Source organism: Gobius niger (genome assembly GCF_951799975.1).
Source record: "Gobius niger genome assembly, chromosome: 2".
Taxonomy (NCBI): domain Eukaryota; kingdom Metazoa; phylum Chordata; class Actinopteri; order Gobiiformes; family Gobiidae; genus Gobius; species Gobius niger.
Genome location: NC_136853.1, coordinates 10109338 through 10122771, shown reverse-complemented (window position 1 = coordinate 10122771; position 13434 = coordinate 10109338). Strand labels below are relative to the sequence as shown.

Sequence of the window (13434 nt, the reverse complement as noted above, 5' to 3'; positions counted from 1 at the left end):
CAATAACAGACCAAATAGATGTCATTTTAAATCAAACTTTCACATTAAAAAAAAGGATACGTTAAGATAAGTAAGTATTTGGGGAAAAATAACATTTGTAATATTATTTGGTGGGCGTGCATGCTTGGTTTTAACTGCTCAAGCTTCGAAGTGGTTGAGTTTAGTTCCGTTACACCGAACAATCAAGGTGCAAAGTGATTTTGGAGCAAATGTATGCCACAATCCCGACATCTGCCATTCTACCCCCCTCTGGTCCCACTCTTTTCAGAGACCCTGGAAACCTCACACATTTGACCGGTTTCCACACACCCTCAGTATTAATAGATGATGTAAAATTACAGCCAAGTCCCCCTGTACTCCACAGCTGTCAGTTCGACCGGTTCGACAAAGTGTAGGTGCCAATCACTCATGGAGATTTGAGTCTAGGGCTGTCTCCATTGGGACAGTTGATCTCTATTAGCTTACAGTCATGAGCTCCCTCAGGTGGACAATACTTGCCACTGCAATATCGGTGAGTGGACTTCAATCACATTTTAGAATTAACACCAACTGAAAATGACTTTTGTAGAGGCCTAGCAGCAGGTTTTCATCAATCATAGAGACTGGTTAACTGTTAAAGGTTTAAAATCTCATGGTTTAGCCAAAATATGACTTTATTACTGACCTAAGGTAATTGGCTTCACCATGAAACACTTCAACCACATATTATGTACAGAAGATTTCAGACTATTGCAGATTTTCAGTTGCTTGAAAAAACTATTTTCCAGTGCATTATTTAACCTGTAGGCGAATCACAGCTAGCCCCCATCCTACCGCCGCTGTAGTTAAAGTAACTGCCCCGTCTGACAGCTGTGAGTGAGGAAGTTGCAAGAGCAGTTAATGCCTTTTTACCTTTGGAATTTGACATTTGCTTATGCTCGCGGCAGAATGTGCAAAAGCAGTTTTTCACTGGCGAGTATGACACTCAGTATTTGCAACTAACTTCGAGTGTTGCGAATGGAGTACGCAACCAGGGACATATAGGCAGGAGTGAAAATAAAAAAATAAATTAAAGTGACAGTATTGACTTTGCAAGTGAAGAACGTTGCTCTCATTGTAAGAAATGTGCTCTAAAAGCGTTACAGAAATTTGTTTTGACCAGTTTCCACTTTGCTCTTTTGGACAGGGTCTTAAATATTTGACCAAGCAGACCTCCATTTTGGGTGCAGCGCTGTATCTTAAGCCATACCGCGCACTCTGCAAAGAACCGACATATGACGGGACAAGATGACACTTACAAAAGCTTTATAACCTAAAGCTCTATTTTGTTAATATGTATATGTGTATATATTTATAAAACTATATATCTGCAGATCAGTTGCTCGAGTTTTTCTTAAAGAGGGAGGACAAGTCTTTTAAGACCAAAACCGGCAAGAAGCACTCGGTGAATTATGGTTTTCTTCTTTTTGGAATTTGTAAAATGGATTTCGGACAACCAGCAAATGTGGCAGCACTTCTTTTTTCCTGTAAACTACAACCAGCACGCGGTAATTCTTCTGGTGTTTTCTCCACGCAGTGATGTGGTGTGGGTTGGATCGGTACAAACCTTTTTAGCAAGGTATACTTTGTTATTGTTCAAAGGGTCGTGTCAAATTTGCACTCGAATTTCACTTACAATATTGTAACATTCTGAAATGTACTGGCATAGGCATTAACATGAAAAAGGAAGAAAAAAAGGGGGAAAAAAAGATTGGCGCAGCCAGCATCTCACAGATGTTTACATTTTTTGTTATTTTTATGATCAGCAACTTTTGTATTTTTGCTGCATACGGTATCTACAAAGTTTAAAGTTAGACTAAATGCTCAAATATTACATTATTCGAAACAAAACATGTCAGAAATTCTAGGTCTATAAACATCCATGTATGGTTTGTTTATTGGTTCTTTGTGGACAATTCTGGACACAATGATCGCAACACAAAATGTGTAAATCAGAAAACTTAAACATGCAGGAGCGCTGCTTGGATATCCTTGTTTTTTTCAAAAATCTAACTTTGGTGCTCTTCAGTGCAGGGATCAGCAATTGACTTTAAAAAGATACAAAACTGAGGCACTCAAAGAAAAAGTGCTGGTGAAAGGCCTTTATTGCAGCCTGGCCATTAGATTAAAACATTGCCTACGCGCCGTATAGGCCTTCGTCAGGGCAGTTCTGTGTTTTAATCTAATGGCCATGCTGCAATAAAGGCCTTTTACCAGCACCTTTTCTTTGAGTGCCTCAGTTTAAATCTGTGTAAATCAGAAACTTGCGTTGGAACAAAATCAGTAAAACAGAAAATAAATAAATAAATTTACTTTGGTTTTCAAAACCAAAAATGTTTTTTTTTGGTCAAATAACCAATGAATGAATCAAGGATGTAAAAAATGTGTGAATGCAACATAAACACATCTTCTATCCAATCTAGGACCTCCACTGTTGACTCCACTCCAATTCAAAGTACAGATAATATCAAACCAAAAAAAATGTCAAATCTGGTTTAGTTTAAAAGGTATTTAGGGTATACAACTACAAATCTATGCAGTTTTCAGTAACAAACTATTAAAAATTCACTACAGATTAAAGAAAGATGAGGGTCAAAGGCGAACGTAGCGATGATGATCTTTCATGAACACTGTGAGGGAGAGGTGTAGGACAGAGACCGGGCGTATGTGAGGTGTGATCTAAAATAACACTTACCGTCATGAAACTCCATTTCAATGAAGAGTTAGTCAGTGTTTCCTCGGGTGGCTCGCCTAGTTCACTTCTCTTCACTCATCTACCTCCGACTCTCACGGTTTGAAAAGGCAGTGCAGCTTTAACAAGAGGGACTCAGTTGTCTTCAGGGATCGGAACCGTACCGCACCAACCCATACCACAGCCCGAGTGGACCGGTGTCTCAAGGGACCTCATTCTAACAATCAAAGACTCTCAACAAGGTTAAGACTTTAAACCCTCCCAAATGTTACGTGTTGTTCAGCAAATACAGTGTTTGAAACGTTTTCAGGAAATGCTGAGCTTGTGACACAATCACTGCTTTCTTTGATGCATAGATACAAAAATGTTTGAGAAAATAAGAAAAGATCTATTTTTGTACAAAGGTAATTTTCTCTCTGCTGATGTACTCTTCTTTACCTGTTCTTCTATGGGCTTGTTGTGGAAAACGCTGAACATGCCAGAGACTTTGGGGGAAGGAGTGGTTGGCCTTCGCACCTGGGTAACTGTGTCGCCTTCTTTACTTTGTCACATTGGACCTGTTTGTTGCCGGATGGGAATGTCGACTTTGATTATAGTTTTTGTCTGTTTTGAAAGAGACGGATTTTGTCTCATTTGTTATTTGTGGTTTGTTCTCTGTTGTTCTTTCTTGGACATAAAATGTTATGGAAATAAGCTGTGTTTACGTGTGTTATTAACAGTAATTCTGTTTAAACTGACCCTCCATCACTCCATCAACAGAAAGACTTTTTTTTTTTTTGCCAGGGGAAAAAAAGGATAGGCTTTAGATAATAATAATCTAAATTTGTTTTCTTATAATGATCAATCTCAATTTTTAATTCAATGTTATTATTTCACGTTGATAAACCTCAGCTCAACCAAAAACAAATGAGAGATTTAGATTAATTTTTGATTGATTGCCCAGTCCTACAAATGTATACAGACGTGAAGAGCAAGAGCATGCATGTCTTTAGGAATGAGATAAGCCTTTTGCTTTCCGTCACAGTGACAAACGACAAAGTTTCACTGCTCATGAAGCTTCCTCACCACGACACAACATGTGGTGTGGACATGCCATTCATACATTAATGGTGTTACTTTAAAAGCACATATTTAATTTAGCAAGTGAGGGAGCAATAGCCCACAACCTTTAAGCTCCTACCATAAAATAAATAACCAGTGTTCCATTCAGTAATGGTGTAGTCGCCCAGAGTTAGCCTGTCTGTGAGTACAAGACAATAGACAGATATTACAGGTCTCATTGATAATCTCATGTGTGTGCATTAAATGCACTGTCCCGGTCAAATTAATATAAAAAACTATACAATAACTCAACCTGTATTATCTTAAAATATGTATATCGTGACTTAACCTAAATGGTTCACAGTATCTTGTGGAGTGAGTGAGAGTGAGTTGGCTTCTGCAACCAAATCTGGGACATTAGCCACATGCAAAAGAGACAGCCCCCAGTTGTCTAACATAAAACGTACAAAAACGTGTTTATTAAGTCACAAGTTGTAGCTGAACACATATGCAAGAAAATCCATGTCCAACTACGGAAAACACAGGCTGGTTTCGTGTGTCAAACCAATTTCAGCTAATTGAGCAGACGGGACGAGAAAACAACAAATTACAATACAAGTCAATGGAGTATGTACAAAACCTTCTACAGAAAATACCAAATCAAGACCAATGTTAAAACTGTGGCCATGTTTCACTTCAATATGTTTTTTTTTTTTCTTTTTTTCCATGAATGTCAAGGTTTTATGCAAAATCGTTCCTCGCTTTTTCATCAGTGGTGCGTCCATTTTACTACAGTTGCACCGGCATATAAAAAAAAAATACAGCTGAGTGCAGATGCTTTGAGATGAGGCATTTGGTCTGAGAACAGAGCACACCACTTTGACAGTATTACTAAAATAAATAATTCTGATAACCGGTGGTTTATCTTTTCAAAATGAATGAGTTGGATTCCTCTTGTGATGCCAAGATGTGCAACACACCACTGTCGCACCAGATAACACAGGCTGGAGAACCATTTCATGTCAGCGCTGTGGACAAGTCGACAGTGAATTATCACTACAGTATTCACAAGCCTTAGCTTCTGTGTTATTATGTAGAAGTCTGATATAAAGTGTTTCTATATATATATATATATATATATAATATAATATATATATATAATATATATATATATAATATATATATATATAATATATATATATATATATATTATATATATATATATACAATGAGTGGAATTTAAGTAAAAGTTTCTTTTTTCAGAACTTGTACATTTTATATTTTTAAAGTAATATTGCAGGGTAATTATTAGGGCTACACAATATTATATCACCAAACGATTATGGCTACATTAGGTGACGCCATATTCATATCTGTCCAAGATTTAGATCCTATTTGCCAACACAAAAACACACAAACAAGCTTGACAACTTTTATGTAGACAATCCAGGTATGGTCCCAACAAATTAAGCTCCATTTAAGGTTAGTTGGGCCATAATTTAGATTTTTTTTCTTTTTTAAACAAAGTGAAAATGTAAGGGAGCGTACTGTGTTAAAATGTGTTTGTAAAATATCCAAAAAACAACACAATTATTAAATTCCCCATATTGTGCAGCACTAGTAATCCCTGTAGAATTCTTACCACTCGAAAATAAATTGACATGACTTTAGTATCAGACTGCGACTTGATAACATAGAAATAGTGAAAATAAGTCTAAGCACTTACTGATGTAACTTCACCTAGTTACATTAGTAACAATAATGTGGAGAAAAGTCACTCTTCTCAGAGTGAACCTAAACCTGGCTGAAGGAGGAAATCGGACATCCAAGACAAACAGTCAACATAAATGTGGCACATCAGTCTGCTCGTTCGAATTCATTCAAGTGGGCTTTGTTAGAGAAAAAAAGTTATTTTCTTACAACAAAAGCTTTATTTTAAAAAAGCAAAAAAAAAAAAAAGAAACAGTTGTAAAATGGTGAAAAGCCTTTAGCAGTCGCTTTTCCATAGCTTGATGGTTTTGTCGTTTTCTAAAGCTGCGGAGGCGATGATGTTCTCTGTGGGGTGGCAGGCCGTGGAGATGACCACATCTGCAAAGAGGGCATATTTACTCACTCACATTTGGACAAAAACCTCATTAAAAATATAGTGATTTAAGGCTGGTGTTAAACATCAACTGCTTCCAGACATTGCTGACACTTTTTTGGTTTCTGGACTTGGCTGAACTGAGAGGATCATCACAACAAGGTAAAACATACTTGGGTTCTGTACTTCTACCTGCTCGCACCGCTTTTAATCAGCAGTGAGCTGAAGTAAGCCATCGAAGCAACAGGCTGCAGTTTAAATCACAAGAGTCTGTACATGTTTGTCATGAGCGGTGAGCATGGTTTGCATTTGTTCAACAATTCTTATTGCCAAATATGTCATTTAAAGCAGTACTAAGTAACTCATGCCACCACTGCAGGTGTCGCAGCATGTTACAGTTTTTTACTCATTTATTGTCCGTGAGAGTAAATACTACACTGACAGAAAAGATAAAGGGACAGAGGGATATTGTTCATCCAATTACACAATGGAGATAATATTTTTAACTCAAACTTGGCTGTAAATACTGTTTCAGTGGCGCTAGCCCAAAGTTAGCTTTGCTGTATAGCTTGTTAGCTTCTTCTTCGTGATTCCATTAGTGTGTATTGGTGACTCCTACCCGGTGGCAGCAAAGTTTTGTTGTTTTGTTTTGCAATTGTTGTTTTCTGGCCAGAGACACCAGGGGGAGATGAAAGACCCCCAATCATCCCATTAACACTTGTATTACCCACAGAGGGACTACGAAAGGATTTATCATGGTAAACAAGTTACTTAATACTGCTTTAAAAGTCAGAGGTGCAAGGCAAGAAAAAAAAATCTGCCCTTGCTTTTGTATTGATCACAAAATGAAGAAATTCACAAAAACTTCATGATAACATTCGTTGATATTAAAGGTGCCTCATTGTGCTGACCTGTGTGTCCCTGGAGTTTCTGCACTATCTCCTTGGTTTGCAGGTTCCAGATGTAAACCATGTTGTCCTCAGACCCGGACACGATCCACTAAAAAACAATTCAGTCAACACAGTCACATTAATCCTAATGATGGTTCTAAATAACACAAGTAAAACCACAACTGAACATTTACCTTTCCTCCAGTGACAGAGAAATTAGCAAATATGCAGTACTTCTCATTCTTGTGGCCTGTGTAGGTTTTTAAGCACTGGATACAGAAAAGAAGAGTATTTTACACCTTTAAAATGTATTTAACAGGAATACAACATTTATATAAGTATTTTTTGTATCTCCAGATCTAATTGCTGATTTAGAAAACAAACAAAAAACAAATGGAATTATTAGATTAGCAAAACTTGAGTCATCCGGACTAGATGAAGCACAGCACCATGTGACAAACATTTCAAATGCTTCTCCTGTTTTGACACCATTCTGTCAGTCTCTAATGGTCCACAATACCAACAGAAGGACTTATAGCCTGTTTTCTATGGTGGGAAATACCAACGCTCCATGACCATATGTCCTGCACTGTGCGGGACCACACAGCATTTTCAACTCAAATCCCGCAAATTAGAGCCATGTCCCACTCTCTGCTGCACAGACATTATTTCAATCCTCAGACGTGGAAAGTGCTCAGGAGCAGCCTATGCCTTTTTTTCCCCTCGCAGACTGTGACAGACAATAGCGGTATGTTTTGGTGTGTTGGGTTTTAAAAGTATTAATAAATCTCATTCATTCATCGATTTATCGCCCAGCTCTAGGTCTAATTAGCGTAAAGTAGAACAGTTCAGACTGGCATCAGAGCCCATTGGTTTATGACACTGCAGTGACAGGAGCTGCTACAGAGTCACGTGAGCTCAATGTCAGGTCTAAATAGTTTTATGACTAGGTTTCATTGACTTGATTTACTATTTAAATAGCTTGTGCTCCTCTCAAAAATACTTCATGTCCCACATTTGAGCCGTTCACACTGGTGGACACTAATTTCCCTTTATGGGACGATAAAGACCTATCTATACGGTAATTCTTGACTACTACAATAACAATATTCTTGTGATATTTTACTAAACCATTTCAACATAGTACGTTCCATTAAAAACATAGATCTCTTTTAATGAAATAGAAGACAATGCTTTTAGACAAATGTGAGTGCCTTAAATGATTGCCAATAAAAATACCATGACCATTTCTATCTCGAAGACATGACTTACTTTTCCTTTGCTGTAGTCCCACAGTTTCAGTGTGCTAGGAAAAGAAACAGAAAGGTTTTGAGAAGTTGAAAGCTTATTTCAGAGCAACTGCACCATCTGCTGGTTACTTCAGGACATAACAAATGTGAACGAGAGGTTGAACTCACTTGTCAAGTGTTGCTGCCAGGATGTATTTGCCGTTAGGAGAAAACTTTACAAATGACACCGGGGGGTTATCGTCATCTGAGAACAAACAAAAGGGAGGTTAGTCAGTTAGTTCGTGGATGGACATGTGCACATAACTAATACAATACAATGTCTTACCTATGAGTGTTTTTAGACATTGTCCCGAAGCTGTGTCCCAAATGCGGCTGTTAACAAAATGAAAAGGAAATAACATTGAATTGAAAAAAAAACAATTAGACAGAACACATAAATCTACATGACATTACATATTTATGTTACCGTTATATTTGATTAACACAACATTGGATAATTTATTCCTTCTAGAGTTGGATCGGTTTTCTGGTACCAGAAGTGAACAGCTATTTAACATCACGGCAAAGTGGACACTTTAGAAACTGAAAGGAGGACACCATTTTTAAAATGACCTTTGACCTGTTCTTATTTACCAAGAAAGTCCCTCTGCAATTCAGAATCTCTTTCAGGAGGAGATGAAGGAAAGGATCCCGGAACTAGATTAAATAATTGTGTTTAATGGGAGCGTTCCAGTAGCCGCTTCGGCCTGTTTCACACCAATTTCTAAGTGCCCCTGCAATATCGACTTACACGTAAAGCACTGCTGCACACAAACAGGAAAATAAACCCAGGACTTTCTTGTTATCAGGTGAGAGCACTAACCGTTTGGCCAACGTGCCGCCCAAATGAGCAATTACTAATATGAGAAACCTCATTTCCATTTTGAATAGCATATGGGTTTTGGACTTTATGCATTAACAAACGGTAAGCCCGCTTGTATGAGAAAACAAGAGTTTAATCCCTCTCAAAGTCTTGTTCTCACCAGAGGCCGTCGTAGCTGCTCGACACGATCAGGGAGCCGTCTCTGTTGAAGTGAACCTGCGGACACACGAAACATTCCCACATTACATTACACACGCAAGTCAAACACAATCAGACGTCCTCGCTTGTCCAAACAAACTTACAGCCGACACCGGGTCCGAATGAGCGGGCAGTGTTTTCAAACATTTCCCCGTCTTCACGTCCCATATCCGGACGCTCTCGTCGAACTGCAACAACATTTCACAGAGTTTTTTTAGGAGATACGCATGATAGAACGCGTGAGAGCAAAATCAGGCGCAGACATCTGGATCGGATCAAATGTTTTGGATTCGTGGTCATCGGCCTGTCTCACAAACTCACCGATCCGGACACGATGAGGTTGGACTGCGGGTTGAAGTTGCAGCAGAACACGTAATTGCTGTGACCTTTTAGAGTTTTCAAGCATTTGCCCTGGAAGGATAAAAACAAAAGGCACATTTGTTCAGTCTTTTTGAACTGATTATGTTCATTTGATCACGTCTTGACTTAAGGGTGCTTTTTTCATCCTTTATTTGCACAGTTTCTTGACACGAGACATACACAAACTCGAGCTAAACAGACAATAGGTTTCATAGGCCTCCGCTGTCTCACCGAGTTGACATCCCAGATCTTCAGCGTTTTGTCGTCAGATGCAGACACCAGCAGGTTGGAGTCGGACGACCATGCAACATCCGAAATGCCCTGCACAAAACACATTTTTCATCTCAGCTCAAGTTAAGCCAGTTTTGCTTCCCTGTTCACAGATGAAAAGCAGTGACAATATCAAAGTAGCTCTCACTCACCAGCTTGTGTCCGGATATGGTTTTCTCGAACTTGCCGTCATAGGCTCCCCAGATTTTTATGAGTTTATCAGCCGCTACACGACAAATAAACACGACTTTATTATGACCAGGTCCAAAGCAGCTGTTTGAGAAACATTTCAGTGGAATACTCACATGAGCTGGCGAGCCACTCTCCACTTGGGCTGAACTTGACAGAGGAGACGGCCTTAGTGTGACCGGCTAATGTGAACTTAAGGCTGTAGTTGGGCTTTGCAGGCGCTGACTGCACGCACAAAACACAAAACAAAATATGCATTAGTGGGTAACCATGTGTTTATTGAAGACAAAAAGCAGAAGTTTCACTTTCTGTGTCGGAGAATCAAGGCTTAAAATGTCTTCTGCACCATGTCAGATTTCCAATGTGAGGGAGAAAAGGTGAGAAAAAATAAAGTGTAAACATGCAACGTGTACTGGTTTTAAGGGGAATATTAGGTGTGTACATTAGGGAAATGTGTCCTCTGCATTTGACCCATCCTTTGATGCCTGGTAACCTTTAAGGAGCACTGGGCAGACACAGGACCCATCTCAAGATGTGGAGTCAGGCTAAAGCCAGGTCAGGATCACCTTCCTGGAGGATTAACCTTTTGGGCATGATTTTAGTAGTAGGGGAAACTGAAGTCCCCACAGGAAACCTACGCAGATATGGGGAGAACATACAAATTCCAAACAGAAAGACCCGGGAACAAACTAGGAGTGGGCGATATGACGATATTAGACTGTTTAACGATCTCCACGGCTGACGATCTGTCATTTTTGAGAGATTGTTTCATCACGGCCCACAGGACATCACATCGGCTCTTTACCTGCTTCTGTCTGGAATATCTCACTGTGTGTTTATTTACTGACACAAATGTTCGAAGGTGCGAGTCACCACTGCCACTACTCCCCGTCCCTGCCACAATCTCATGTGTCTATTTTAACAAATTCTCTGTCTGTCCATTCATGAAGATATGAAGATCATGAAGATTTCACTTATTGTGAAAGGGTTAGACAGCAACAGTTATTGTGAAAGGGTTAGAAAGCAACAGAGCATCACATTACATCAGTCGCTACAGAAGCATTTCCCAAATTTACTTTTATTTAGTTTTATTACATTTGAATAATATATAGACTGAGTTTGCAATAGCAGTATGTTATTACTGTTCTGATCATAACAAAGTTGAATAAATCAGCATATTTATTAAATCTTTCTCATTGGTGTGTAATTTAAGTTTCATTTGCCTTTATGATTTAGACCAGGGGTGAGTTGGAGGGCCGCACCAACAATAACTCAAAGCTTTTCTGCTCAACTGTATTCAATTGTACATTACTCTAAATAGTCTAAATAGCTGATACCTACTGTTATTTAGTAGTACTATTACTATCTGTAAATATTTAGCCATATCAAATTGTCAATTAGGTTATTCAACTTCTTATCCTCGTTAGCTTCTACCAGCGCACTGAAAGCACCTCTGCTTTCTTCAACAGAGTTTGTGGGAAATGAAGCGATGCACGATAGCAGGGGTCTCCTTGCCAGGGATTCCCCGGGGGCCAAAATATATATAGGGAGTGTAGTGCCGGGGTCCGCAAACACAAGCGCCAAATTAAAAACATGTTTTGAAACCTTTTTCAATAAATGAATAATAATGATCCTGACAGGGCTGTAACCTCATAAAAATGGCTACAATGTGTTGTTGCTAGACACATGTGGTATGTTTTCCTTCTATTTTTAATCAAGCTGCCTCCTAGTGGCTGGAGTGAGCATTCTGGTAATTTCTTTAAAAAAAAATCATCACTCCGCACAGGAAACATCTTCTTTTATTTTTAACATACATAATTTATGCCCTACAAGTTTGGCCGGGGTTTGCTTTAGACAGTAGACTGTAAAACTAAGAATGGACTTATTGTGGTCTATTTCCTCCGAAACGTGTAAGGAAATGTCGGCTGGCTCTGGAAGTTCTAGGCTCTTATGGACTTCCCATTGAAACTGTTTGCTCTTTCAGTCATAATTGAACACAGGCCGGTTTGTTGTAACAAGCATCGTCCTCCTAATTTAATTGTTGCACTCTTTCCATTTTTATTCTTGGCTAATTCTAAATAATGAGAGCTGGCAGCCTCAGTCCGTTGTTATTTTTACAATCTATGGATAAAAAAGAAAAATTGTGATATTTTATATTTGCTAGATCGTCCAGGCCCAGATCAAATCCGGGACCTTCTTTCTGTGAAGCAAGAGCACCATCAACCCAAAACACACAAACTGTATTAGGCAAACAACCTAGCTCAAGATCTGAAGATGGGTCCCAAAAAAACTGAAGGATGGGTCAAATGTAGAGAAAAAAATATTGCTGGGGACAAGAAACAATTCTTGGTTGCAAAACTTTGCGGCGTTAAAGGCGTTTGTAGGCACGCATTTTTGGGTCCAAGCTTTGAACCATTTGGCAGTCAATCCATGTGATCAACCAGTAAACTACTTTTTAAAAACACACACACATTAGAGTTGTTCCGATACCCATACTGGTATTGGATTTACCACAGATTTGTCTGGTATCACAGATTGTGTTTTTTGGCCTATGCAGACAGCACAGCACACACATTATGAGCCATTCTGCAATAATTCTTACCTTGCTTTGAGTGGCAGATGCTGAAGGTACAACTGGAGGTTTAGTATCAGTCTCTGGCTTCTTATCGTCTGTCGACATGGTGAGGAATTAACATATACTCTTCACTCTGAGCTGGAAATGAACAGACATTAAAAATAAAACAAGATTACGTGTCGGATAAAACAAAATCTTCAAACCAAATGTGTGAAATACCATAAAAGCAACTGGCGTATAACAAATGTATCTAAATTAATGTGATTTAATAATAATATTTCACAAAGGGGTTAACTTTATTCCATTGAAAGATATATTTTAGAATTCCCCATGTTTGTTTCATGTGACCTGACAAATATTTACTATTTGACAATGGTTAAGGCATGGGACACGTAAGAAAAAAATAAGATATCGATTATCGCAACTGTCATTAGGACTATTGTAAAAGTAATATCTAACAAGATGGAGGAAAGCAGAGTAATCGGATACGCCTATAGGAGAAGAAGATGTGTCTCCATGCAATAACAAATATAGGAATGAAAAAAGATAATGACAAAAAGCTAGCTTTGCACGCTATGTTTTCGCACAATTTGACACGCATTTACATAAAATGTTCAATAACAATAATGCTGTATCGCTTGAACATTAAATAAAACGCCTTTCAAAGCACTTGAATCGTTGTGTTATCCAAGGGGAAAACGGCATATTAAAGAAACCGCCAGCCTGAAACCATGCTATGATGCTGTTGACAAACTAGCCGAGCTCCAGCGCAGCAGCGGGCCCACCATTCCTATGATCCAGTGTCGGCGAGAAAGCCCTACTCACCTGGATGTTGCGGTTTGTTTTCGGTCAGATCGACCGCCCTCCACTTAAATTCCCAAAAGAGAACCGATATTATATTTTCAATGAACCATAGACACAGTATTAATGACACAAGTCGATAACCGGAGAGGTTTGCTTTCACAGGGAAGGAAGGCTAGGCGGGGAATGTGCTGCAGCAATGCCG

General features: G+C 38.9%; 1 protein-coding gene across 1 annotated transcript; it reads right to left on the bottom strand.

The window, feature by feature from the left end:
- Positions 1-5342: 5342 nt before the first annotated feature.
- On the bottom strand, positions 5343-13426 carry wdr5 (WD repeat domain 5). The gene is made up of 14 exons (XM_079582631.1): positions 13254-13426; positions 12456-12566; positions 9970-10078; positions 9817-9890; positions 9626-9715; positions 9356-9445; positions 9139-9222; positions 8997-9052; positions 8300-8346; positions 8143-8218; positions 7997-8030; positions 6919-6993; positions 6746-6833; positions 5343-5839 (listed from the first exon to the last, which is right to left on the bottom strand). Exons 2-14 carry the CDS (start codon positions 12531-12533, stop codon positions 5739-5741), a joined length of 1002 nt encoding a protein of 333 aa, XP_079438757.1. The 5' UTR covers positions 12534-12566; positions 13254-13426; the 3' UTR covers positions 5343-5738.
- Between the last annotated feature and the right edge of the window lie 8 nt (positions 13427-13434).